At 40.6% G+C, this 14,340-nt stretch overlaps 1 protein-coding gene across 2 annotated transcripts in view; it reads left to right on the top strand.

The window, feature by feature from the left end:
* Mpp7 (MAGUK p55 scaffold protein 7) overlaps positions 1-14,340 on the top strand; it is a 223,632-nt gene that overhangs the window by 143,428 nt on the left and 65,864 nt on the right. For both annotated transcript variants that reach the window (XM_034510726.2, XM_076939672.1), the window contains exons 6-10: positions 9,751-9,882; positions 11,406-11,487; positions 12,417-12,502; positions 13,564-13,638; positions 13,791-13,987. In XM_034510726.2, coding sequence (XP_034366617.1) covers positions 9,751-9,882; positions 11,406-11,487; positions 12,417-12,502; positions 13,564-13,638; positions 13,791-13,987 — 572 coding nt within the window. The remainder of the gene's footprint in view (positions 1-9,750; positions 9,883-11,405; positions 11,488-12,416; positions 12,503-13,563; positions 13,639-13,790; positions 13,988-14,340) is intronic.

Raw genomic sequence — 14,340 nt, 5'->3', positions numbered from 1 at the left:
TGTAACAGGAGGAATTTCTTTTCTGGTCTAGTCTAGAGTTCTATAGGCTTCTTGTCTGTTCATCTGCATCTCTTTCTTTAGCTTAGGAAAGTTTTCCTCTATAATTTTATTAAAGATATTTACTGGCCCTTTAAGTTGGGAATCTTCACTCTCATCTATACCTATCATCCTTCTGTTTGGTCTTCTCATTGTGTCCTGCATTTCCTGGATCTTTTGGGTTAGGAGCTTTTTGCGTTTTGCATTTTCTTTGACAGTTGTGTCAATGTTTTCCATGGTATCTTCTGCACACGAGATTCTCTCTTCTATTGTATTCTGTTGGTGATGCTTGCATCTAACTAATTTCTTTTCTAGGTTTTCTATCTTCAGGGTGGTTTCTTTTTGAGATTTTTTTATTATTTCTACTTCCATTTTTAGATCCTAGATGGTTTTCTTTAATTCTTTCACCTGTTTGGTTGTATTTTCTTGCAATTCTTTAAGGGATTTTTGTGTTTCCTCTTTAAGGGCTTCTACCTGCTTACCTGTGTTCTCCTGTATTTCTTTAAGGGAGATGTTTATGTCCTTCTTAGAGTCCTCTATCATCATCATGAGAAGTGATTTTAAATCTGAATCCTGCTTTTCCAGTGAGATGGGGTGTCCAGGACTTGCTATGGTAGGAGAACTGGGTTCTGATGATGCCAAGTAACTTCGGTTTCTGTTGCTTATGTTCTTGGGCTTGCCTTTCACCATCTGGTTAACTCTAGTGCTACCTCTACTCACCGTCTCTGATTGGAGACTGTCTTTCCAGTTATCTTGCTTGTGTCAGAACTCCTCAGAGTTCAGATGTCTCTGTGATCCTGTGATCCTGAGCTCCTGGCTAGAAGAGCTCCTGGGACTCAGGCTTCCTCTGGGATCCTGAAATCCTGCTGCTCTGAGTGCAGTGGTTCCTCTGCTGCCCTGAGTTCAGTGGTTCCTCAGCTGCTCCGAGTGCAGTGGTTCCACCACTGCTCTAAGATGGTTCAGGATGAGGTGTCTTTACAGGAGCAGACCTGCTAGGTGTCTGTCCCAGCCAAAAGGACCAGGCAAGGGGTAGAAAGGAAGTGGTATTTTAGAGAGGTGGGGTTTGGGTGGGTAATGGATTCAGAGTGCCCCAGGCTTTCAGTTGCAGTTCTAGGGAGTAGTGTTGTGGGGGAGGGTTCTTACCAGCTGCTCTAGGGAGGTTCAGGATAAGGTGTCTTCAATGAGCAGACCAGCCAGGTGTCTGCCCCAGCCAAAAAGCGCTTCATTTGGTTTTATATTGCCTATTATTAATTATCATCAGCCACGGCAGGGTGAGGTGAGCTGCGAGAAGCCAGTTAAATTTTTTAGCAAGATGGTGGTTTGGTTCAAAAGTACTAAGTTGAAAGCAGTGTTTCAGATGAAAAATAAAATATTTTGCTATTCTATCCAATAGTGTTTGAAGGGCAATTAGTTAACTATACAGGCATTATTCTGGCTAGAAAATGGCATTTGTTTTTAAGAGTCAAGTATTACTAATAGCATTGTGCTATCAATTAGATAAAGCCTCCTGGTGATTGAATCATTAAACTTCATCATGTAGAAAATATGTTAGTGGATGATCTGTTTAGTTTTTATTTTTATATAACAGCATGACCAAAACCTGGATGCAAGGTTAGCACAAAGAGAAATGCACGTGAAGAGTAAATGTGAACTAGACGTGGTGTTTCAGTGAGTGGGCTTGCTCTGGCCAGACAGCCTGGTGACAAGAATATCTGTCTTTGTTGTTTTAATATTTGACCTTGGTCTCCTTGAAGGAAATTACATAGCTACCTCCTCTTGAACGTTACTTTTATGGATAATTCTTTTTAATAGATTGTCTTTAAAATAGTTTTAGGTTTTTAAGAATGTAACCACTCAGTTCTAAAATGCTGGGAAACAAGATAAGTAGAAGGTAGTATCTGTGTATGCAATTCTGATGAAATGTAAACACTTCTTAAGATTTTAGTGGATAAAGGAAATTACTTAATTTTAGACTGTTGTTCTGTTTGAATTACTTCATTGACAGTACTGAGGAGAGACCTAAGATGTACTCCAGACACACCAATGTTTTTTTCTCCCCAGACACATCACGATTTGTGCAGTCAAATACATGGTCACTATAGAATAGCAATATTTAGACCTCACAGGTCTGCCACCTTTTGGTGGGGACAAGTTTTACAGCTTATATTTAGTAACATGCAAACAAAATGAAATAGATCTTCATCTATTTTTTTCTTAGATGTCTATTCAATGCCTGTTTTGTGCCAGCTTCTCTGGATATAACTTGTAGAGGATCCGTTTGAACAATGAAGGCGGGTAGGAAATGCCAATTCAGCTTGGAAGCAGTAAGGGAAACAAATCATTGAGGAAGTGGCTTTGTGTGTGAGGTAGACAGAAGGGACAGAGATGTCCATAGTAGGTTGGGGGTGGAGGGTGAAGAGTAAATGCTTTAGGTAAAGTTGAGTAGTACATGAAATCTTAGTAAAGGGATTGTAAAGCATGGAGCTGAGCATGCCCTGTGTGTCGTGTAATTCCAGTGAGGTTGTCAGTGGTCTTTCTTTACTTTCCATGGCATGTATCTCTATCAAGGAGATAAATGATAAGACCACCCTATCTGTAAGCATTTTAAGAAATTTGGATTCCATTCTGAGTTCAGGGGGAGTCCATGACGAGGAATTAAGTAGGAAAGTGACAGCAGCGCACTGAGACAGTGAAAGCACCATTGAGAAGAAGAGGCAGCTGCAAGTCTGTCGGAAGAACTCGAGGGCAGTGTGCGGTGGCCCTGGTCAAAGAGGGCCGTGGGTCATGTTTAAGCCATAACTTAGCACACATTGTTGGGATGAATGCATAATCAGAGGCAAAAAGTAAGAAACATCCATATTAAAATGAATTTCAAATAGATTTAAGGTTTAAGGTATATATAATGAACCACAAAAATATTAGTGGGGCTAGAGATGTAATTCAGTAGATGGGTATTTGCCTAGTGTCATTGAGGCCTGGGGCTTGATACCCAAAAACAGGTACACACACACACACACACACACACACACACACACACGCACAAGCAGTTTTTAAAACATGATGAATACATTATGCAGATGGCCTAGTTATTTATTCTTAGTAAGTTAGAAGTGTTGTTAATTGCCTACCTTTGCCTCTAAGCACTGTGCTTACAGTGTGGGGAATTTCAAGTAACTTGAAGTCAATAAAAACTATTCAGCATTGGGAATTTTTATTCTTTTGTACTACTTTTGTAAGTCTTCTCTTTGTGTGCATCTGTGTGTGTGCCTGTGTGCGTGTGTGCATGCACACTTGTATGTGCATGTTCATGTGTATAAAGGTCACGATTATCTCAGGGCTTTGTAGAGCATGCTATCTGACTCCTGATTCTGCTTCCCACCTTGCTGTCAGAGTGCTGTAATTAGATACTCACCAACCTGTCTAGTGTGCTTGGGTCCTCAGGAGTCACAATTGGGGTCCTCATAGTTAGTTGCACAGCCTGTATCCATGAAGCCTTTCCCCCAGCTCCTTTACATTCTTTTAAATCTGCTCATATAATTAAACTTTTTATTCATGTTCTCTCATTTATAGCCTACAGTTGTACCCTGTTCATCTTGCCTTTTGTAATCTCTCACTTTCCGAAGGGTGCTCACTCTTTTTTCTATGGCCCATGGCTGTGAGCTTTTCATAACGAGGAAATGGTTTGTCTGCAGCATTAACTTTACCGGAGGACAGTCAAATAATATAAAGATTATGCTCAATGTTATCTGCTTTGCTCAGGGTTGAGCACTGAGCACTAAGCAAAACAAAGGCAGTCATTAGTGAATACAAACATACACACATGGCTCCAGTAAAGGCAAATTAGTCTCCATCATCCTGGTGCTCATTTTGGTAAAGCAGTAATGTGATATCCACTCTGGAACATGGTATTATAATTTAGGGTGCCAGGGGAAATTGGGCACATTTTTTTTAAAAGCTAAAATAAAAAAAATAAAGATTTACTTCAGTTCTCTAGAACATTTACTTATCAGAAATTACTCACAGCCTAAGCTTGAAGAAAGGATGAAGCTTCATTAAAGGAAGCTGGAGGAAAAGCCGAGCTTCCTTCTGGATCTGTTCTTCCTGAGGAATAGGCATTTAATTCTGTGCACCTGATAGACACTCAGGCATGAAGTGTCTTCATAGACCTGACTCCAGGGGTCCACAGCAATGGCAAATTACAGGTGTTCAATTTCCTGTAGATGCTTCTGAGCAACAGGCAAACCCATCATCTGTGATCAGTGGTTATGGCACATTGGAAACACAATTTTTATTTAAGTTCTGCCTTTTGAGAGGAAAATCTATATGTTGAAGAATAAAATCACCTTGGTGAAAGCAGGAAAATGGAGTGGCAAATGCCTTCTCATTGTCCAAAGTACAAACTGTTGCTAAGCAACAATATTCCTAAAGCAAAGCTGTTAAGCATGATGAACTTGAAATCTACAAAGTTCTTACTTGAATTTAAACATGGAAATAAATCCAACCTCCCCCCCCCCAATAAGTAGCTGGTGTTGTTAATATTACCTATAATATTATTTAAACATGTTTTAATTAATCAGCTGTTCTTCTCGATGCAGAATGTGGTTGACACTGAGATAGTGAGCATTTCATTGCTGCTCCTTCACTGCTCTGGATAGAGCATTAGCATCTTCCAAAGGAGGTCTGCTGCTGATTCATTAAAAACTTCCATCTTATTGAAAGGCTTCTATGCTGAGAGATATCTTTGCTGGGTATAGAATGCTAGCTTCACAGTATTCTTTTCAGGTATTTTAAAGATGTTGCTCTGTGCATTATTTTATGTATAATGGAAGTCGCTTTCATCTTCACTCTTTTATGCATAATGTGCTGGGTTTTTTTTTTTTCTGGTACATGATTTTAGAATTTTCTCATGTTTTATGCAGTTTTATTTAATGATTCTTTATATGTATCAAGTACTTGAGCTTCATGAACATGTGAGTTAATTATTTTTTCACTAAATTTGGAATTTTTTTATATTTTCTGAAAAATAGTCATACTTTTTCAGAAAGTCTGTGTACCTATTTGGGCTATTTAAAATCCCACACTTGCCTATTCTATTATTTCATTTTGTGTATGGGTGTTTTCTCTGTATATATGTGTATCATGTGCTCTGGTGGCCCTAAGGGCCATATGCCCTGGGACTGGAGTCACAGACAGTTGTGAGTCACCAAGCAGGTACTGGGAATTAATCCTAGGTCCTCTGGGAGAACAACCCACACTCTTAACTGCTGAGCCATCTCTTTACCCCTCCCTTAATATACTTTTATTCTTGCTTCATTTTGGATAGTTTATGTCACTTTGTCTTTGCAGAATTACTTTCTCTTTATGTAACTATGGTATGGTACATATGTGTATTTTGGTGGTGGTGGTGGTTGTTGGGAGCCGCACTAGCCCCACATTCGGGCGGCCAAAAAATGTTGAGGCCCGAGCAAAATGTTGAGTCCCGGGCTGCCCCTCCGGTCCGTGGGTCAGGCTTCAGCAAGAGAGAGAGTGAGGATGGACTCGAAGAATGGAGACCAGACAGAGTGTGTTTCAATCCCGTTTATTCTTCAGTCTCTCTTCTTCTCTCCAAGTCCCAAGTCCTAAGTTCCTAGTCCCTAGTTCCTAGTCCCTAGTGCCTCCAAGTTCCAAGTTACTTCTTCCAAGTTCTCTTCTAAGTGCCTGTTACCTAATGCCTAATTCCTACTCCAAGTTGTACTTCAGGTTGTACTCTCTGAAGTGTCTGATTCTCTCCGGTCTGCCTCTGCCTTTTATATGTCTCACTTCTAAGCCATGCCTTTTGGTCACACCTTTAATCATGCCCTTAGGTCTTGTCTCTAAATCTGATCTCTACACTTCTAAGTCACTCTTAAGTTACACACCTTTAATCTCACACACCTTTAATCTCACACACCTTTAATCTCAAGGTATCTAAACCAAGATTATCAGAGTGTTCTCAGCTGTTGTAGGCTATTGTAATCCAAGTCTCATGTCAGGGTATATGGCTCAAGATGGCTGAAAAGCTGATAGCCACTTTCTGCTAAAAGTCGGTCCCCAACAGGTGGTGGTGGTGGTGGTGGTGGTGGTCATGGTCGTGGTCGTGGTGGTGGTGGTGGTGGCGTGTGTTGTGTCCCACATACAAAGGTTACAGCACAACTTTTAGCAGCTGTTTTTCACCTTTCACCTTGTTTTGAAGTGAAGTTTTTCTTGTTTCTGATGATTTACAGCATGTACCATATTAGCAAATCCACAAACATCTGGTTGATTCTACTGTCTTCATCTTGTATCTATCCAGAGGTTTATGGGGATTACACATGGGGATTAGATACTCACTACCACATCTGGTTTTCATGTAGGCTCTGGGTATCCTGAGGTCATCAAGCTTAGTTTTACCTGCTAAGCTATCTCCCTAGTCTGAAGTAATAGATGTGGTGATTAATTAATACATGTGGTGATTTTAACATGCTCGGCCCATGGGAAGTGGCATTATTCAAAGATATGGCCATGTAGGAATAGGGGTGGCCTTGTTTGGAGAAAGTGTGCCACTGTGTAGTCAGGCTTTGAGGGCTCCTAGGCTCAATCTCCATGTAATGTGGAAGAGACCCCCCCGTCCCTCCTGGCTGTCGGTGGAAGACAGTTTCCTCCTAACTGCCTTTGGATCAAGATGGTTCTTCCAGCACCAACACAGCCTGTGTGGCGCCTTGCTTCTCAGCATGATGATGATGGACTGAATCTCTGTAACTGTAAGCCAGCAGCATTAAGTATTTGCCTTTATAAGAGTTGCCTTGGTCATGGTGTCTCTTTATAGCAATAGAGCACTGACTAAGACAATACCCTTGACTGCTGTTTTTAGCTAGGTATACCTCGGAGTAATTTCAAAATTTCGTTCTGTTGCTTCATTTTTTTTCATCCTTATGAGTAATGCTTTCTTTGGCATACCTGGGAAGTTTTGATTGACCTAGGCATATGTGTTTGATATTTATTTAGTACAGTAGTGTTCTTATAGATAATATCTGTGATTCTTTTTCTGTCATACAATTAAGTTACTTAGACGAGTTTGGGCACTCTAAGATTTACTTTTACATTGTGTTCAGTTAGCATGTCACAGCTTTTAATCTTGGGTTTATTTTTAACAGTGCTATATTTCAGGTAGCCTCCCCAGTCATGAGGATTACCTTGCGCTAAAAACCAGGAGCCGTCCTTGCTCTTTGCAAGCTGCAGAGGTTGTTGCAGGCTGTTTTCATCTTTTTCCTGTGGCTAAATGAAATATTTGAAGCTAGGCATTAAGGCAGGAGAGAGAAAGGGAGAGAGAGGGAGGGAGAGAGAGAGGGAGAAAGAGAAAGAGAGAGAGAAGGAGAGAGAGAGAGAGAGAGAGAGAGAGAGAGAGAGAAAGAGGAAGAAAGTTATTTGTCGAAGTTTTAGAGGCACATTCCACCAAGCCTTGGTTGAATATATTTGAAAAATGTTGAACATGTATTGTACACATACAAAAAATATTTTCTTGTCACCATCTGCTAAATAGTACAATACAACAGCAATTTCCATAGTATTACATTGTGTTGAGTAAAGGGAATCTTCAGGTGTTTTAATACATGTGAAAAGATACATGTAAGCTTGTGCATATCTCATACCATTTTATGTAACAAGTGAGCATCTGAGGATTTTGATATTAGTGTGGCTCTTAGACTCAATCCTCTGAGATGCAAAGGACAGTTGGTGCATATGTCAAAGTTATTAAAATTGTTTAATTTAAAAGTTGATACCATTTTGCTATCCCAGAGCTTCTGATTTATTGATACCTGATATCAACAATGGAATGGTATAAAATATCAAATATAATACATGTACAATTATGTATTTCTAACGTGTATATAGGCAAATACAATGCTGAGGTCAAGGAACCCAGGAATAGGGCTGGGGATATAGCTTGTGTTTAAATGCTTATACCCCTAGAACCATGTAAAGCCAGGCATGGTATTGTGTTGCAGACAGAAGCATTCAGAAGCTGGTGGGCCAGCTGGATTGGTATGTACACCCACCAGAGAACAAGTCTCTCTCCAGCACAGTGGATGGCCATGACTGACAGCAGGTGTTGCCCTGACTTCTACATGTATGCTGTACATACACAAATCATAGGCACAAACACATACAAAAATAAAATAAAATAATAAAAACAAACACACTTTTAAAATAAACCAAGGAGCATCCTTCTCGAATAGATGGATGTTTTGTCCAGGCCTCTATGAAAAGGAATTATTTAAGATGAAGATAAAAGGAAGTGGTAGATACACAGAGAAACTATTGCAGTAGGCATGCAGTGGCGACATAGAGTCTGTCCCATCTTATCCCCCTTGGTGTTGTAGAATGAGAGAAACCATAGACAGTACATGAACTCAGTAGTATGATAGCTCCCATCAAAATTCACAGAAACAGGTGGAATAATTTGCTCATCTTTGAGTTGGATTAGAAAGATAGAAATAGGTTTTGAATATATTTGGGAAGTATATTTAGTAAGCTATGGACTGGATGTTCTGACTGGAGGGAAGAGGAGAACATGATCTCTAAGCCTCTAGCTAGAGTCCAGTATGGGTAGCACAGCATACCCGTGAGACCTCTCAAATGCATTAATAATGAAATAGCACATGCCGAGTTCCAGAATTTTCTTCCCTCATTGATCTATATGAGACAATATTGTAAAATACTTTTATTCTTTTATATGTACCCATTACACAAAAAAGTCAGAAACCAGTGAATAATGGCATTGACCAATTCTCTGTTGATAGGAGAAAAAAATATATCCAAACACACATGCATACACATATGAGGGAGAGGAGGGGATATTATGTATAAACTCACTTTATATGGAAGATGATCTTGAATGTCTAATTTTTGTGCTCCTTCCTCCTGGGTGCAGAGACTATAGACATATACCACCACACTTGGCTTATACAATGTTTGAGAGCCAGCTCAGGGCTGCATAGACACTGAATAATCAGAGTTCAACAGCTAAGGGGAAAAATAAAAATATATAAAAACACCCATATGTCTCAGTGTCATATGACTGTGAAGACCAGATTGTAGATCAAAAAATGTTATAAAAGGGTGTGGCAGCTACCTATAATCCCAATACAAGGAAAGCAGAGAAAAGATCACCCAGGAAGCTGGCTATCCAGACTAGCTGAAGCATTGTTCATCTCTGGGTTCAGGGAAAAGCCCTGCCTCCACACATACAGTGTGGATCAAGGGCTGATATTAACCTCAGGCCTACGTATACATGCATGTATGTTACACAGTCATATACAAAAATGTTTTTAAAATTTAAAGAAAACATGGACAGTATCTCAAGCTTCTGTCCACTCATTGGCAGTGTCTGTGTGCCAGAGGCATACCCATGACCTTTGCCCCAGCTATCACCCTATAGGAATTACTAGAGAATATACAGGTTAGAAAAAATTTAACCCAGATTGATGCCATATGTCATTGGTACTGGAAGTGGAGGTGCAGGTTAATGGAGTAGGTCTGCCTTCCGTAATTCCACAGGACTGCCCCATCCCCACTGCCTGAGCTGAAGACACACTGCTTTGAGTGTTCCCTTACAATTAATATACCAACAGCACAATGCTGTTTTGTCTTCATGTGTACTTCAATGTATTAGTGGTTTCATTCTGATGAATTCTTTACGAACCTTTGGTTTTACAGGCTTTGCTGTCAGTACATGATATTGTGGCTCAAAAGAGCTATGACCCTGTGTTGCCTCCCATGCCTGATGAGATTGATGATGAGGAAGACTCTGTGAAAATAATCCGCCTGGTCAAGAACAGAGAGCCCCTGGTGAGACTGAGAGAGCCCCTGGTGAGACAAGGTAGCCTCTGGTGAGACTGAGAGAGCGAGACTGAGATAGCTCTTGGTAAGATGGAGAGAGCTCCTGGTGAGACCAAGATAGCCCCTGATGAGACTGAGATAGCTCCTGGTGAGACTTAGAGAGCTCCTGGTGAGACCAAGATAGCCCCTGATGAGACTGAGATAGCCCCTGATGAGACTGAGATAGCTCCTGGTGAGACTTAGAGAGCTCCTGGTGAGACCTAGATAGCCCTTGGTGAGACTGAGATAGCCCCTGGTGAGACTGAGATAGCCCCTGATGAGACTGAGATAGCTCTTGGTGAGACTGAGATAGCCCCTGGTGAGACTGAGATAGCTCCTGGTGAGACTGGGTGCATTCTATCTTCAGACATGAGGAGCTCTCACAGGGAGCCCTATCAGATGAGCTTAAAGTATTTACACTTCTCTTTAAGGTATGCTTCTTCTTGGTCTCTGCATCTTAAAATTAATGAGACATCTGCATTCAGAAGATATGACTTAGAATAACAAAGAAAATTCCAATAAAATAATGGGTATTCTATTGCTTTTTAATAGTAATAACCTTGAAATATCACCTCCTGGCATGTGTAAGAGAAAATTTGACATGTAGCCAAGTCTGCCTGATTGGAAACTGAATGATGCAGTTGGAAATGGTGCTTTGGGCTGTTCTGGAAAGCTGACTTATTCTAAAATAATGAAGAGAAAGTAACCTGGCATCTAACATTTGACAATACAAATAGAACTGTTTATTTTGTCATTAGAATTCCTGTGATGCTGAACCACAGCAAAGGACCTGGGAGTGGTGGAATAAATGCCCCATTTCACCCAAAGAAGTCATGTCCTAATCTCCAGAGCCCTGGGTGGACTCTGTTATGGATCTCATGAAAAACAAAACAAAACCCCAGATTATCCAGATGGATATTTTGTTTTCATGATGTATGTCTGTGTCATATATGTGCTTGGTGCATCGATCCTCTGGGACTGGAGGTACAGCTGGTTGTGAACCACCATGTGGGTGCTGGAAATTGAACCTGGGTCTTTTGTAAGAGTACCCCATACTTTTAACCACTGAGCCATCTCTCCAGCCTCCTATCATGGGATATAAGGACAAAAATGAAATGAGCATGTGTTCCAAAAGTAAAGTAATCTAAGATGGATAGTTTAAAGAAAATGGATAGTTTAAAGAAAACATTTTTTAAAAAATGTTTTGCGTGAGTTGGAAGAGATTGAAGATCTTATCAATCTTTAATTGTGCTGAAACACTAAGTGATGTATCCCTTGAGTTTTGTACATTGTAAGGAATACCCAAAGGACAGTTGGCATGTCTGCTCCCCTGACTGTTCCTTTTTGTAGTAGTCTCTAGTTTGTCCAGGTAAGACTTATTTCACACCTCTGTCTCACAACCCACTTCACAAATCTTCCCACACATGCCTTTTTCTTCTTCTCCTCTCACCTGGTTTTTTGTTTGTTTGTTTGTTTGTTTTTTGACATGAAAGGGTGCTACCATTAAAAAAGATGAGCAGAGTGGAGCAGTCATTGTGGCCCGGATCATGCGGGGAGGAGCTGCAGATCGAAGTGGTGAGAGCCTCTTTACTCATTCATAAGAACAAGTTGTGTGGTGTTCTGAGAGTACCTAAGTGGGTAACAGTCTCCTGATCTAACATAGCAGAACCAAGAACAAGATGTTTCTCACTACGTTGAAATGTAGACACCATACAAATAAATGGTAGACGAATCTCCCTCTGTGGTCTTAGCTTATGCAGTCTTCCAAAGTTTTCTTCACAGTCCTGAGGTCAAACCTGTGACTTTGGCCATTCTACTCACATGTTTCTACCACAGAGATAGAGCCCTCACCTACAAGTTATATTATGACCCATTTTACTCTTCTGATATGAGAAATACATACTACTTAGTGCATGCAATTTTAAAAATGACTTTACAAATTTTAGGTCCTGGGAGAATAGCTTAGTTAGAAGAATGTTTGTTGTATAAGTGTGAGGACCAGGTTAATCAACAGCATACACATTAAAACCCAAGTATGGCGGCATGTGCTTATTATCCTAGTTCTGGAGAATTCTAGAGGCCAACCAGTGTAACCAGATCTTTGTGTGTTCCAGGCCAATGGGACATCCATTCTCAAAAACAAAGTAGTTTCCCTCTTAAGTTAGGATGCCAGAGTTGATCACTGATCTGTGTACATACGTGCAAACATGATATTCATGGCATGTACACAGCCATACCAAATAAAAATAGTAAATAATAAAAATGAATTACTTTCCAAGGTGTCAATCATTAGCATCTCTAGATAGAGCTTGATTGTGCAGATAACGCCATTAACATCATAGCATCATTAGAGACATGCAGAATCGAAGAGCGTGAGGCGTGAAGGCCTCCTTTTAGCACTGAAGTCACTTTGAGGTATGGCTGCCAGTTGAATGTTGGAAATGGTTACAAGATACAGTGTTGTTTTGTGGCTCTGCTCACTTACTGGGTTTTGTATTTGTCAGGTCTTATTCACGTGGGTGATGAGCTGAGGGAAGTGAATGGGATCCCAGTCGAAGATAAGAGACCTGAGGAAATAATACAGATTTTGGTAAGCTGTTACCTTTTTTTAAATCTTAGGTTTCTCAGCCTGATTTGGTTCCAGCCCTTCGGATTCAGAGTGCTGCTCACATACTTAGAAATGCTTCTGTGTTTAGTGTCAGTCTGCTCCTTTACAAAGTGGATGTAGGCAGAAGTAATGACCCGCTGATGTGGAGTAAGGTTATAATCGCTTCGGAGTTTCTGGTCAGTGTGAACATGGCGCCTGAACTGCTGGTGTGAGACTCTCTGCCCCACTCTCATAGTGCTAAAACTTAAACGGAACTGTGTTAGGCATAGGAATGGTCACATCTGAAGTTCAGGTATAGGGGTAAGATGGAGACTGCCTCTGTATACAAAAAAATGCAAACCTATAGCAGTAGAAAGATGACTGAGTACCTCCAACAGACGTCTTCATAAGTGTCCGCCAACAAGGAGGTCTGCCTTGGTCTGAGTCAGTCAGCAAGCATCTGTGGGTCGTGGAATTACTGTTTTAATTAAATGGGAATAGACAGTCTGTCTGTCTTTAAATCTTTCAATGGCTTTGTTATACACACTGTTTATCTTACTATCAGAATAAAACTGACCTGGCTGGGCTTAGTTGCTTTTCTAATGCATATTGCTGCCAAATGAATCTCATCCATATTCATAACTACAGAAAGGACAGTATCTGGTGTCAGATTTTTATTTCACCAGTTATGGATACCAGTGCTTAAATGCCAGGATCTCATCTTTGTGTCCTATGTTCTGGCCAATGACTATTGCACTCATTTCAAGCCTCATTCATATTGTGTGCGTGTGCTTGTGTCTGTCTTGATGTAATGTAACGTAGATGACAATAGAGGTGTTGATACCTTAAGTGCACAGGTTGTAAAAGTGTAAATGTGATCTTGAACTGACTTGACACATTTTAGAGCTTTCTCGTGTTTCTGGAACTTCTACAAACTTAGTTTTCTGGCTTCTTCTAAGGAGAATACCAAGACTATAAATTCCTAGACGTGTTTACCTCCCTACCTGTCTGTCACATGTTCTCCTTACCTCAGCAATGACCTTTTCTTTGATCCCTGATACCAGAGTCAGTCCCAGGGAGCAATTACATTTAAGATAATACCCAGCACCAAAGAGGAGACACCTTCTAAAGAAGGCAAGGTGAGTCTTTAAAATATTGTTTGGGTGGGTGATTTAATGTTATTTTTTTTACAACTAATACATATCTGCTTTGAAAATTACCATTTCTTAAGTCTAAGTTGCAAGAATGCAGACAGACACATTTACCTCTCCCGTTTTTCCTTCCCTCCCAGATATTTATCAGAGCCCTCTTTGACTACGATCCTAAGGAGGACAAGGCGATCCCATGTAGAGAGGCAGGGCTATCTTTCAGGAAGGGTGACATTCTTCAGATTATGAGTCAAGACGATGTGACATGGTGGCAGGCTAAGCATGAAGGAGACACCAACCCCAGAGCAGGCCTGATTCCCTCCAAGCACTTCCAGGAACGGTGAGCCACCAGCGCAGCACAATAACCTTCCTTCAAATGACCTTCTGTTTCCTGCAGAATATCACTCAAGCACAGTTATGATGAAAATGAGCTTCAAACCCTGCCTGTGAATCTGTTATCCCTTGGGTTTGGATTGGGAGCTCTGTTTTGTCTACCGCTATGAATAATAACCAAAAGTAATATGGCAATACCAGGACCTCTTGGGGTTCTGATGTGAAACCAGCAGACACTCACACATTAATACCTGGGTATGTGCTGCAGGGAAAGATGGAAAAGAGAAGAGTCCTTTCAGGAAAGGCGGGGTAATTTAAACTAGCGGGATTTAGTTAATTTGAAAGGATCGTCTTGAGTTT

Source organism: Arvicanthis niloticus, chromosome 8, assembly GCF_011762505.2.
Source record: "Arvicanthis niloticus isolate mArvNil1 chromosome 8, mArvNil1.pat.X, whole genome shotgun sequence".
Classification (NCBI taxonomy): domain Eukaryota; kingdom Metazoa; phylum Chordata; class Mammalia; order Rodentia; family Muridae; genus Arvicanthis; species Arvicanthis niloticus.
The sequence above is the reverse complement of the archived record's forward strand: the minus strand, read 5'-3'. Positions and strand labels throughout refer to the sequence as shown.